The sequence below is a fragment of the Vipera berus genome (assembly GCF_964194415.1).
Source record: "Vipera berus genome assembly, chromosome: 1".
In the NCBI taxonomy this organism is placed as follows: Eukaryota; Metazoa; Chordata; class Lepidosauria; order Squamata; family Viperidae; genus Vipera; species Vipera berus.
In genome coordinates, this window is record NC_138202.1 from 284668257 (window position 1) to 284682034 (window position 13778).

Below are 13778 nucleotides of genomic sequence, written 5' to 3' on the forward strand. Positions count from 1 at the left end.
AGCCAATAAAAAGGATAGGACATACTGTGTTCAGAAATATACATAGCTTATTTTCCATTTTTATTGAAATACATTGTAAATCATCATTGAAACTTAGAACTCAAAATTAAAGCTTCCTATCTATTTGTACTTCAAGACTCATTCCATTGGTTTATTTCCACTGCAATGACAAATAGCCATTACTTATTTTGTGAACTGTCAACTACAAACCAGCCAATTTCTTAATGAAAACAACCTTTTCTAACAGGATGAATGTGAAAATTCTAGATTCTTGAATGAGTGAACGTCTTCTCAGATATGAACGCCATATTCCAGCCAACATAGTGAAGAGTATTTTTTAAAAAATGTGCTTCGTTTGCCTTTTTACTAACCTGTATGTTTCAAACATGCTAATCTTTTATTTCAATTTCTCATCAAAGAAACTAAAGAATCGGTGCCTGGATGGGATGATCCCACTATAGAGTTCCATAGTTATATAATGGAATAAACCATACATTCTGTGTTTCTAATTCCATTCCACGCCTGGTTTTGCCAAAACTCTCCTGGTTTGTTAAATTGTATTTCAAAGTAATTAGTCCTTTGAATCAGACTGTATTACCATTACTTACATTCTACTTCAGGATATCAATCATTCTAAGGCAGCAACCAAAATGAGCACAATGAAGAATAAGTGACGAGGATCTCTCCCATAAAGCAACCAATGGTAATGCAAGAGCAAATTCACCTAAAGCAGACATGTCAAACACAAGGCCCGGGGGCCGGATGCGGCCCGCAAAGTGGTTTCATGTGGCCCATGAAGCCATCCTGGAAACAGTGAGGGAACGTCCCCCACTGCCTTGGCCCTGGCCCAGAGACCCTCCTTCTGCCAGAGACCCTCAGATCTGTCCCACTCCTGCCCAGGCCCCCATAGGCAGCCTTGATGCGAACGATGTAGAGCTGGCCACGCCCAACCAGTAGGCCTTAGGCATTCTAGCCACGCCTACCCAGTAGGCCACGCCCACCCTGGCCATACTCACCCAGCCCCCTGAGGGCAACCGCAATGCTGATGCGCTCAATGAAATTGAGTTTGACACCCCTGACCTAAAGCATATTCGGACAGGCTCTTAAGATCCTTTACCAAGGGTGGCAATGGGAATGGTTTCAGGAATGGGTGGAGATAAACAATGGAAACAATTTATCACTTGATTCTTTAGTGAATCTATCATGTCTGTCATGATTTGATTTTTTTCTTCATTTCAAAGTTCAAGTAAAATAATCACCTGTTTAGTCTCAGATTGATTTTATATTCTTATTCTATAACTGATGGTGGAAGTTCAAACAATGGCAATCATTATCATCAGTTGAATATAAAATGTGAGGAAAAATTATGATACGGAAGAAAATTATCTCACTGCTTAAGCCTTGCAGACATTAAACAGAATTGGAAATGTCCTGCTTCCAGATGAACTCTTCAACATAGTACTTTCCTAGATCACAATTCACAGCACATGTGTAGACAGCCAGTGTTCCCCAGTCAATACTTTCTCCAAGACTGTCGACGTTTAAGTGAGCTAGAAGTTGCGGCATCACCTTAAACAGACAAAATACTTTAAGTGAGCTTTTAAAACTAAGTTGTCAAATCACTTTAATCCATAACCAGAAAGCTCAGTGTATTACTGTATTATCAATTTTTTAAAACATCCAAGAGAAAAGTAGACAAACAGAGAAACTGTGTTAAAAAGAAGCTTCATGGCCTTTAATGTGCAGTTTCGCAAATATCCATACCTGGAATTCAAATATTCTTTTACTACCACACTGACAGTTGGGAATATCTGTGTCTCGAGGAATATTTAGCCCTGAAATCCAGATGGGCCCTTCTCCATTTCTGCAGTATCTGATAACCTGAAATTCAAGAAGAATCAGAATTGAAAATAAAATTATGTACATTTTATAGTGTATATATATATATGGAGTATATATCATATGAACTAAGAGATTCTTCTTCTCTCTCTCAATTGACAAAAGTATCTTTTATTAAATGCCCATTTCTATGTACCATGTACTTACTTAAGGTGCAAGATTGTATGAGGCATGCTTCCACTAAAGTAATTAACATCTTGGTAGTTTTCCCCCAAACCTGCCCTAGTTTCTAAGTCATTGTAAAAGGTTAATAAGTGCATCACTCCCTTGCATTCTATCCTTCTATGTGCATGGCTTAACATGAATATGGAACCTTTGCTATTTATCTATCTATAAAAGCCATACTTTGAAACCAACGCTTTTGGGTTTCAGATTCCAATTTCAGTAAATGGAAATACAACCAGCCCAAGATTGCATGATTCACATGACTTACTTTCTTGGTTAAGATACAGTTGAAGGATGAAGCATAGTACGCACCCCTTTGTTGACTTTTTGCACTGATTTAGCATGTTGTGAATATGCCCTTGTCTTACTAGTATTTCCATGCAAAACAGTACTAACGGATCAATTCCTAACATCCAATTCTTTTAGTCAGGTTTCTTTTAACTTGTTGCTAGTCTCCAACTAATCATTTTGGTAGCATGAAGTAGAAAATGAATTCAAAGTGACAAAATTCTGGGCTGGATTATTAATATCCCATTCCCATAGTAATAAACCAGTATAAAACATTAATGGACATGAAAAATACATTTAAAATACCTGTTCTGGTTCCAAAGATACTCTTTCTTTGAATATTTGAAAAATTCTATCTTCCTGAGTTTCATGTTTTGCCATCATCTCCAAGGACATCTCCTCTAATAACTCAGAAGCTTCATCTGGGGGGGGGGAAACCCATACAATAATTAAATTGTAAGACTGCAATTTGTAAAAAAGGGTTTTGGCTTAGTCTCTCAGGGATGAATCAGTATTCATGAAATTTGATTTTAAAAATATCTATCAATGAAAAATATTGTATCCATCTTAGAAGCCTGCAAAAAAAGGGGGAGAGAATGAGATCTGCATTGTGGAGGGCAAGACCGCAAATTGATGTTACAAGAATTTCCTTTTTTTGTCTGAATTGGGATGGAGAATCCATCTTACAGCTTCTGTTACAGGTATATGTACTTTCAATGTCAAAATGAGAGGAAAACGAACCAGATGTTTTTCGCAATTACACTCCAATACAGTTCTGATGCAACATACTTATATGTCTGAGACTAACTGTTACTTTCATTTCATTTCATTTCATTTATTATATTTGTATACCGCCCTTCTCCCGAAGGACTCAGGGCGGTGAACAGGGCACATATAAAAATACAGAATACAAAAATTAAAAAAAGAATTAAATAAGCAAAGTCTAAGTTAAAAACTTTGGAAAAAAGCTCTGTCATTTGGAAGCTAGGGGGCGGATCTATACATTCTTTAATGCAAGATATACTTCAATTTAAAATAAACGTTAAATTAAGAAACAGCTTGAAATATGGGCATTCATTCATAATTCTTACCTAGATTACCTGCGGTTGTATCCTCATTTTTGTCTAAATCTTCCTGCTCTGTGTCACTGACAGCAGCAGAATCCAACTCCTCATGTTCTCTTACAATTTCATACTCGGGGAAGAGAAATTTATGATCCGGAATTACATCTTCTATAAAACAAGAAGCCAGTATCTTCATTTACTTTCTCCTAGATTTTATGATTACACATTTATCAGAGGGTGGAGAAAAGGCAGGAACTTTCCAGACAATCCCCATTCTCTATTTGCAATGATATTGACTATATACCGTGGCTTTAACTGCACAGTTACAGCCTTAAACAAAAAATTTCAAATGGATTTTTTCACGTTATCTATTCCACCCTCTCCCAGCTACTTTTTGTGCTTTCGCTTAACGGGCTCATTTGTATCTCTGGGAAGTTAATGAGAACAGCGGAGGGGGGGGGAAACGACTTGATTCTAGCATCTTTGTCAAGCTGTCCTTGTTGGCAACTAATCTGTTCTCCATAAATGACAGTCCTTTTCACCAAATAGTTTTTTTTCTCAGTTCTCTCTGAGAGTCCTGCTTACTCCTGCTGGGTCTCCTCCCTGACATGTACAGAATTGTCAGTCCACACCATGTTCAACAATATCCTCCTCTTCTACTGAATACTTCTGCTCTTTTATTTGGTTAGAATTAGGAGACGGATGTTTTAATTAAGCATGATGCTTCTTGGTGCTTGTGGTAGTGGTGGGGAAACCCTTTAACTCTGAGACCACTGCATTATCTCACATCCATCAGGGCAAATCTCTCTGACACAAATATGCCTTTGTGGGGTTGTGAAACAAATCTTAAAATTACTAGGCAGCAAATGTGGATTACATTCAGAACCGTACTAAGCCAAATATGGTTTATTTGCCTCCTATATGGTACGTACGACCCTTATATCCTTTAAATTTCTGGGAGTCTACCTCTGTGAAGATCTGACCTGGAAAGTTAACACAACCCAGGTGGCTAGAAAGGCCCAACAGAGGCTTCACTTTCTTAGGGTCTTGCGGAAGAACAGGGTAGAACAACGGCTAATGACCCTCTCTACTATAGAGAGCGTCCTCTCGTATGGTATTGTGGTTTGGTATGCTGGTCTGACAGCCGCAGACAGGAAAGTATTACAGAGGGTAGTGAGCACAGCACAAGACATTGTGGGCTGTTCCCTGACACCACTGGATGACATCGCCAGGGATCGTTGCCTTGGAAGAATGAGGAAGATTCTCAGGGATGACTCACACCCTGGACGGTATCTCTTTACTCTCCTACCATGCGGTAGGAGATATAGGAGTATAGCCAGCCGTACCAACAGGCTGAAAAATAGCTTTTATCCATGGGCTGTTAGGCTTTTAAATGGGACATAATCTCTGTGAACTCATGCAGAATTGACTTGGGAGGCCGGTGTGTGGTGTAGTTGGTTCACATGGTATGGTAGGATGGAGGGTTTGTTGTCACTGTGTGTTGGGGGGAGAGAGCACGGGGGGGGGGGGAGGCTCAGCTAATCTCAATGTACACATGTACTTTGACAATAAAGGTTTATTATTATATCTTAAAAATGATGACTTCTGACCTAGAATGATGTATGAGCTAAATCAAGTAACCTAAAAAAGCCCCACAGTATATATATTTAATTGAACAATGGATTTATGTTTTAAAGAATGAAGATAGGTCCGAAAAACATCAAAGCAAACTACCATTTTGGCTAAAGCTCCCAAATGAACAACCAGAAGGCATAATTGGGGCAGCAGAAAATAGGGCCCCATAGCATAGCAGGGCCAACTGGAGTTGACAATGCTAAAACTAGCATTTTGCTTTTTTAAAAAAAATAAACATGTTACTATAAACAAAATATTTATAAAACCACTAGTTGAGCCATTAGCTAGAGATGTAGATAACTCTGTTCATTATTTTTCCTCCATAAATCTTTATTTTAAAGAACTTGGTGCTTATTCTAAGATACCAACAGACGGTATTAAAAAGACATTGCCATATAAAATTATTAATCCACTTTCAATCCTTTACAATCAACATAGAAAATAAACTCTCTTAGAATCAAGAGTGCTAATGCACACAAATCAAAGGACTGTGTATCTTCCAACATACATTCTTGTATTTATTGTATTCTATATTATTATTTTGGTGAGCTCTTAAAATTCAAGGGTATTTCTAGCTACCTACCAGGCTGCAAGCACGATACGTTATGTCCCGCTTTCCAATCTTTGATCTGATGGTCTTTGCTACAATAATGAGCCTTATGACATTTGGAACATGTGCTGGGTCCCAAGCAACCACAGACTCTGCAAAGCATAGCTCCACATTTTAGCTGCAGATTCACAGAAGGTGATTCTTCCAAAGGTGGTTCTTCAGGGGGTGGATTATAAGAGTAAGTATCATTCTTTCTCGGAAGCTGATTCCTAAAAACTTAAATGAGGAAAAAAATATTATCTAACAGAAATGAGTACAGTACGACATACTACTCTTATGTCATTCTAGTTTAGTCTCTGACCACACTGTGCCAAAACAGAACACTGAGGTGCCGTGGGATTAACATTTGTGCATTCGAAGCCCATTTAATTTTTGAAGGCCCTGTAGAAAAAATGTCAAGAGTGTAGTATAATAGAATAGGCAGCATATAAATGAAATGTTTAGAAGGCGAGATCTGTATCATGGCAGGTTGAAACCTGGGGAGAACCATCTGGATAAGGGAAGCTGTGCATTCTTTGAGGAGCTGGCCAAAATTCTTGGTAAGCAAGGAAGCAAGTTGTGGATGCTCCACTGCTTAAGAAAGTCTGGGCAGCTCACAAGACATGTGATCATGTTCCTTTATAAAGGAGTTGCTAGGTGGCATTTCAAAGAACTCCCTTAAAACTTAAGACGTATCAGCTGCTCTTTTTTTTTGCTCTTTCAGATGTTCAATATATAACCAAGACATAGTTTCACACAATTATTTAAAGCATTTATATATTGGTCTCTGCAATGTAGTTATATTCCAAGGCAACAGTTTTATGGGTGCTTAACTTTTAATATCACAACCTGTGTCCTGTTCCAGACAATTCACTTCTGGGAAGGCAGGCAAAGTGAAAGGGTCTGGGAGAAAAATCAATGATCCAGAGCGTTCAGAAACCCCCCTCTACAATGGGCCCATTTCTATAAACCTGAATTAGTAAACGTTTATGAATTAACTCCAAAAGAGGTCATGATAATGTACTGTTGCACCTGAGGAGCTGCAGTAGTCTCCTTTAATGTGCTCATATTGATCTACATCAATAGGCTACGCTGGAGTTCAAAAAAAAGTCATGTTTTATTAGAAAAAGGGCCATAAGTGGTAGAAATGCTTTGCACATAAAAGGTCCGCTGTTAATCTCTGAGCACAGAAGGTGCTCCATCAATGGAGATTTTTTTTTTAAAAAAAAAGGTTGAATCACCTTCTGTTTGAAATGGTACAGGGTCTCCTAGGAATTGTAAGATTGAAGAAGACAGAAGTTACAAGTTAGACTAGAAGACCTCCAAGGTTCCCTCCAACTCTGTTAATTCTGTACAGTCTTTTTGCATTTTGAAACCTCACTAACTTGATTTTATTGCCACCTATTTACAAGCCCCTTCCGGACAGCTGTTTTCCTTCTCAGGAGGCAACCTCGCTGCACACTCCCTCGGATGTTAAGTTACATAATAATAATAATAATAATAATAATAATAATAATAATAATAATAATAATAATAATAATAATAATAATAATAATAATAATAATAATAATAATAATCCTTTATTGTCAAAGTACATGTGTACATTGAGATTAGCTGAGCCTCCCCCCCCTCTCTCCCCCCAACACACAGTGACAACAAACCCTCCATCCTACCACACCATGTGAACCAACTACACCACACACCGGCCTCCCAAGTCAATTCTGCATAAGATTATGTCTCATTTAAAAGCCTAGCAGCCCACGAATAAAAGCTATTTTTCAGCCTGTTGGTACGGCTGGCTGGTAGGAGAGTAAAGAGTAGAGTCCAGGGTGTGAGTCATCCCTGAGAATCTTCCTCATTCTTCCAAGGCAACGATCCCTGGCGATGTCATCCAGTGGTGTCAGGGAACAGCCCACAATGTCTTGTGCTGTGCTCACTACCCTCTGTAATACTTTCCTGTCTGCGGCTGTCAGACCAGCATACCAAACCACAATACCATACGAGAGGACGCTCTCTATAGTAGAGAGGGTCATTAGCCGTTGTTCTACCCTGTTCTTCCGCAAGACCCTAAGAAAGTGAAGCCTCTGTTGGGCCTTTCTAGCCACCTGGGTTGTGTTAACTTTCCAGGTCAGATCTTCACAGAGGTAGACTCCCAGAAATTTAAAGGAGGAAACTGCTTCGGCTGCCCGCTCCGCCTGCGAGTGGGACGCTCGAGCTGTGCAGTCACAATCGGGCAAACGCGGAGAAGGGTTGCGCCCCCGGCTCTTTCTCGGGTCGCAGCTGCCGCTTCTTGCAGAAGACCATCCCCACCCACGTGCAGCAGCGTCCCCTCACCTCTCAGGCTGCCCGGGGCTGGGCCGGCGGGGCGGTAACAAGAAGGCTGGCGGCAGCCGAAGAGGAAGAGGGTCCTGTGGAAGGCCTCGGGCAGCTCTTGCACCGGCGCGTAGAGCTGCAAGAGGAACGCACACGGCTGCCCGCACACGCCGCACCGCAGCTCGGAAGGCCCCGGCAAGCCGGCCTCGCCCAGCCAAGCCGGCCTGCCCCCGGTTTTGCAAGGGAACTGATCACTGCGCAGCCGCCAAGGTGCCGCTTCTTCCACGAAGCCCAGCTCGACCTGCTGCGAGCCCATTTTCTTTTTCAGCAATCGGCAACAGCCGCCTCCAGAAGCGGCGGAAGATGTCAGGAGCCGGCGAGAGGAGCGAGCGCCTCTAGCGGGGCGGCGGAGTCTCTGGCCCGTCCGGGTCCCCGCTGCACTTCGCAGTCGGTTCCCGGTTCAGGATGGAGCAGGTGCGGTGGGCAACTGTGACCATTTTACGATTTGTGGACTTCGTTAAGTCCCAGGATTCGTGAGTCAGCACGGCTTGGCCCAGGAATTCTGGGACTTTTTCAGTCCACAGGTCGTAAAGTTGCCCTGGTATAAAGCAGCGTTTCCCAACCTTAGGAACTTGAAGATGCGTGGACTTCAACTCCCAGAATTCCCCAGCCAGCATAGCTGGCTGGGGAATTCTGGGAGTTGAAGTCCACGCATCTTCAAGTTCCTAAGGTTGGGAAACGCTGCTATAAAGGAAGGCTCCGCTCTGTCCTGAGAGCAGTTTCCAAATCAAATCTGAAGGACGGCGGCACGTCCCATAGATCGGGCTTGTGAATTGAGCAATCGGTTCGATACAGGGACTTTTGCTTTCTGATTCTAACTTCCATCTCGGGTAGGTTTTTTGGAGGGGGAAGGAAGACAGTCTTCTCGCTGCGGCAGCACGTGGTCTTCCGTTCGTGCGGAGTGGATTCTGCGATCACTTGAGATTTTGGGACCATGATGTTGACTAGTCGGGTAATGAAAGGTCTGCAAGAAAACAGCCAAACTCAGAGAGAGCACTCGGGACCCCGCAGTTGTTAAGATCATCCTAACACCAACCGTGCGACTGAATCAGTATGAATTCTTTTGCAGTTCTCCTATTTACATCCCATTTTTTTTTAAAAGCATAGAATTTTACAGGAGAGCCGTGTTTGTCAGAAGTAGGCCTCCCCTCCCAAAAAAACCCCAGGAAGCAACACTTTTTAGTATAGTAAAAGGCACTTTCATGAGCTACACTTCATCAGACAGCTTGCTTAAGTTATAAAAACTATTATCGGAGTCCTTCCAAAAATACAGTTTTCAAATTCCTGAGTGTAGATGTTGCCTTTATATCTGTAGCTATGGGAAATAAAGGTAGTACAGTAGCAAAAGGTGGCCATTTATTTTTCTTTTGAATGGAAGTAAAATAATGTTTACTTACCTTTCGAATAAAGTGAGGCTAAAAAAATGTTGTTCCAAGATGACAGCAGCTCAGAGGCAGGAGGCTGGCTGGCCTCTTACATTTGCCTTGTTACCAGTTGGAGAGCAAAGTGTTGATGCTGCAGACTGCCCTGCTCACTCTTCAGCATTTCAAGCCTGATTGTATGAAAGCTTCGCTGTAATTCTGTGTCAATTTTAAATTGTTTATAAGGACTGGAGTGAGAACTGGGGAACTGAAACAGCATGGAACTTTTTGGGCTTGCAGTATTTTTTCCACAAAGGACCTGGAATGTGCTACTCCCCCCCATATTTAGAATTCTATTATTTTTTTTAATCCCATTTATATCCCGCCCTTCTCCAAAGACTCAGGGCGGCTTACAATTTTAAGCACAAACCAATGTGCTTAGCAATAGCCTTCATTCTATGTATATGCCTGCTTATTAGGGCTTTCAGGCCCCCCCAAGCGGCATTATTACAAAGTCAGCTTATTGCCCCCAACAATCTGGGTCCTCATTTTACCTACCTCGGAAAGATGGAAGGCTGAGTCAACCTTAAGCCTGGTGGGATGCGAACCTGCACTAATTGCAGGCAGCTGGTGTTACTTAAGGAGGCATCAGCCTACTGCAAACTTTACTCAGGCTTATAGTGTAGGGCCCTGAACTTGTTTTTTTTTTTTTTGCAGACATTTCATTACCCAACCACGTAACATCATCAGTACTAGAAGAGAATGAGGTTTATTCTTTCTACATATGTGTGTGGTCTGCCCTGTCAGTGTTGGTGGGATTGTTTTTGGTGGTTCCTTGATTAAGCTGTTGTTTACAGTTCGATTCTTTGTGTTGGTAGTTTCTTTCTTGGGATATTGTTTACTGCTTGATTGTTGGTCTAGTATTGATCTTGGGTGTTCATCTCTGTTAATCTGGGTGTTGATTGCTGCTAAGGAGATGTTGTGATCTTTGAACTTTTTGATTGCTTTGAATGGTATGTTACCTCCCGTATAGATTACTGCAATGCTCTCTACATGGGGCTGCCCTTAAAGACCACCCGGAGGCTTCAGCTGGTGCAGAGTGCAGCTGCACGGGTAGTGATGGGAGCACCCCCGACACTCCCATATTACACCCCTCCTGCGTGAGCTGCATTGGTTACCGGTTGCCCTCCGGGTGAGATTTAAGGTGCTGGTACTTACCTTTAAAGCCCTACATGGCTTAGGCTCAGGATACTTGCAGGACCATCTGCTGCCGGGAACGAATTCCCATCGCCCAGTACGCTCACACAGAGAAGGCCTCCTCAGGGTACCGTCGGCTAGACAATGTCGGCAGGCGACCCCCAGGGGGAGGGCCTTCTCTGTGGGAGCGCCAGCCCTGTGGAACCAGCTCCCCCATGAGCTTCGGATGGCCCAAGATCTCCAGTCCTTTCGCCGCGGCCTCAAAACACTCCTTTTCCACCTGGCTGACCTGGACTGACAGGGATTTTAATTATGTTTTTAATTTTTTAACTCTAATTTTTAATTTATTTTAATTTTAATTTATTGTACAGAGGCCTTTAATTTTAATTTTATCTTAACTTCTGTATTTATTGTATGTTATTGTTGTTAGCCGTCCTGAGTCCTTCGGGAGATAGGGCGGCATATAAGTCCCAATAATAAATAAATAAATTTATCTGGGTGTGTCTGTTGATCTGTTGATGAGTGGCAGGCATCCAGGAATTCTCTAGTGTTTTTGGACCTAATTTAGTCTAGGATGCTCATGGTTTCCCAGTTGAAACTATGGTGAAGTCTTATCAATTTCTTGTGCAATTAAGGAGTTTTCATCATGTCTTCTGCCAGTTGGTGTTCATAGATGTGCTCAGCTAATCTATCTTACATAATTGCTGTAATAGCCCTTATATTGTATGTTATAGATGATTCCTGTTTTTATTTTTGAAGCTGTTGAGTCTTTTGGTTTACTTAGACATTTTAGGGGACTTTAGTTGGTTTGTGTACTATGGTGATACCATGTGGTTGTAATATTGTGTTGGTTGTTTCTGAGATGTTTTTGATGTATGGCAGTGATAATCTTTCATTGGCTCCTGTTGGTTGTGCTGTAGTGGGCTAAGTGGTCAGGCATGTTTTGATAAGTTGCGTGGGTATTTATTTTGTTGGAAGGCGTTGTATAGATTATCTGTTTCCTTTTTCTGACGGCCAGGGTTGCTGCAGTGTGTTTATGCTTGTCTGAATAATGTCCTTACGCAGCTTCTCTTGTGGGAGGTTGGATTATTTTCTAGTGGCACACTTGCTTAGTGTGGGTGGTTTTATGATAGCCTAATGTTTCTAATTTGCAGTCATTGCCTTTGCTGATGGCAATGTCCAGGAAGGGTAGTCCATTGTTTTTTTTGTAATTTTTAGTCCTTTGAAGATGTTGCCGATAGCTTCATGTGTCTGCTCTAATTGTTCCTTTTTTATGACAAAGGTGTCATCTAGTTCTGCCATGGATTCTTTCACTAATTCTGGGTCTATGGATATAAAGAGTGCGGTGATGTTGAATAAAAGCATGATCTCATCTTCTTCAAATATCAGGTCTTTGATTTTTTTGGAAACACTGTAATGGGGAGTTGATAGAACATTTGCTCCCCTCTGTGAGATATTCTTTATTATAGGTAAAGGTAAAGGTTGCCCCGCACATGCGTGCTAGTCGCTTCCAACTCTAGGGGCCAGTGCACATCTCCGTTTCAAAGCCGAAGAGCCAGCACTTGTCCAAGGACGTCTCCGTGGTCATGTGGCCGGCATGACTAGACGCCAAAGGCGCACGGAACGCTGTTACCTTCCCACCGTAGTGGTCCTTATTTTTCTACTTGCATTTTTACGTGCTTTCGAACTGCTAGGTTGGCAGAAGCTGGGACGAGTAACAGGCGCTCACTCTGTTACGCGGCACTCGGGATTCGACCCGCCAAACTGCCAACCTTCTGATCGACAAGCTCAGCGTCCTAACCCACTGAGCCACCGCATTATAGCCACTCTCAATATAAGTATTTTAGATTACCCATGGAGCTGATTTCCTGATCTGCTCTATATAGTGGTACTAAACATACTATATGTTTAATACATGACCTGTCCAAATTATGTTCTGTAACACTGGAAATCATATCAAATATATGAAGAGGCTGGTTCTGTCAAAAGCACCCAAGATTATGACATTAACATCTAAGTGCATACACGGAGAGATGCACTGTAGCAGCAAGCAATGCACACTCACATTACAACATAGTCTATGGTACAACTCTGCCTCCACCTCTGCATAAAAGGATTTAAGAATTACAGGAGGCATGATGGTTATGAGCAGAAATCGAACAGGAAAGGACAGCTGATAGTGATCTGACCTACTATTGTGATGTGTTCCATTTCTGAAACCTAACAGCAAGGAAAGAAAAAAAAATGCCATGCACATTTAAGACTGTGTGCAACAACCGAGAACAGCAAGTAGCACACATTCCTCCTGTGTTAGTTTTTAATATTCCAAGAGTTGCAAATACCACCTTTTTAAAATCAGTTACATCATTAACATTTTGTGGGAATTAATTTCCATGAAACAGATTAATCTCTTCATAAATACAATGACAATAATATTTTTCTTTAAATATTGCTTTCAACTTTATATAACCTTGGCTTACTTTTTTTTTCACAGCCACAAAATAACATATAAAAACAATCATTTTGTTATCATGACAAACATTTCAAATATTACCTTACTAATCAAATATTAATATCTGTCTGAAAGAAGGAGTCAGATGATATTTGCTGAAGGGAATTTGAATGTACAAAGACTCCTAAGCATTAACGCTGATAAAGTTCCTTAAGTGGTGGTGTAAACAGTTTGACTTCTGGAATTCTTCCCCACCACTGTGTAGCAAAAACATGTCAAGGTGGAAAGGGTATTTTTGTAGTCTTCAGTAACATTTTCCTCACTTGTGCCTCATTTCCAACCGGGCTCCACCGTTAACAGTGGACGTAGGACAAGCCATTCTAGCCTTCTCCAATTAAAGCCTTGCAGCCATTGCCTTCCTTACAGGTATCCTAGATTCTAAAAAACAAGGAATATAGTCTGCCAATAATTCTGAGCACAGAGAAGGAGAGATCGCAAGAAACATTCCAAAGCTTTTATAGAAACAGTGCACATTGTTAAGTATGCATCTGAGAGACAGAAATATTTATTAAACTGAAATAAATTGTCAGAAGTGGTGACATTTTAGGTATCCATAAAAGTCACCAATTTCTATAGTTGATAAATTATGGGGAGTCACAAATAATCATGAACAAATACACTTTTGTCTAGGTCACAGGGGTAGGCAACCTTGGCTCTTTTATGACTCGTGGACTTCAATTCCCAGAATTCCTGAG

The 13778-nt window shown here is 41.3% G+C and overlaps 2 protein-coding genes across 6 annotated transcripts in view; both read right to left on the minus strand.

The window, feature by feature from the left end:
* Positions 1-43: 43 nt before the first annotated feature.
* PDCD2 (programmed cell death 2) lies at positions 44-8374 on the minus strand. The gene is made up of 6 exons (XM_081340852.1): positions 7975-8374; positions 5635-5877; positions 3444-3584; positions 2659-2774; positions 1765-1881; positions 44-1569 (listed from the first exon to the last, which is right to left on the minus strand). The coding sequence occupies exons 1-6, from the start codon at positions 8267-8269 to the stop codon at positions 1411-1413; spliced, it is 1071 nt and encodes a 356-aa protein (XP_081196978.1). The 5' UTR covers positions 8270-8374; the 3' UTR covers positions 44-1410.
* Positions 8375-12864: 4490 nt separating this feature from the next.
* GNPAT (glyceronephosphate O-acyltransferase) overlaps positions 12865-13778 on the minus strand; it is a 45376-nt gene continuing 44462 nt past the window's right edge. For all 5 annotated transcript variants that reach the window (XM_081313036.1, XM_081313034.1, XM_081313031.1 and 2 more), the window contains one exon: positions 12865-13461. In XM_081313036.1, the coding sequence (XP_081169162.1) occupies positions 13418-13461 (44 nt within the window). In that variant the 3' untranslated portion in view covers positions 12865-13417. The remainder of the gene's footprint in view (positions 13462-13778) is intronic.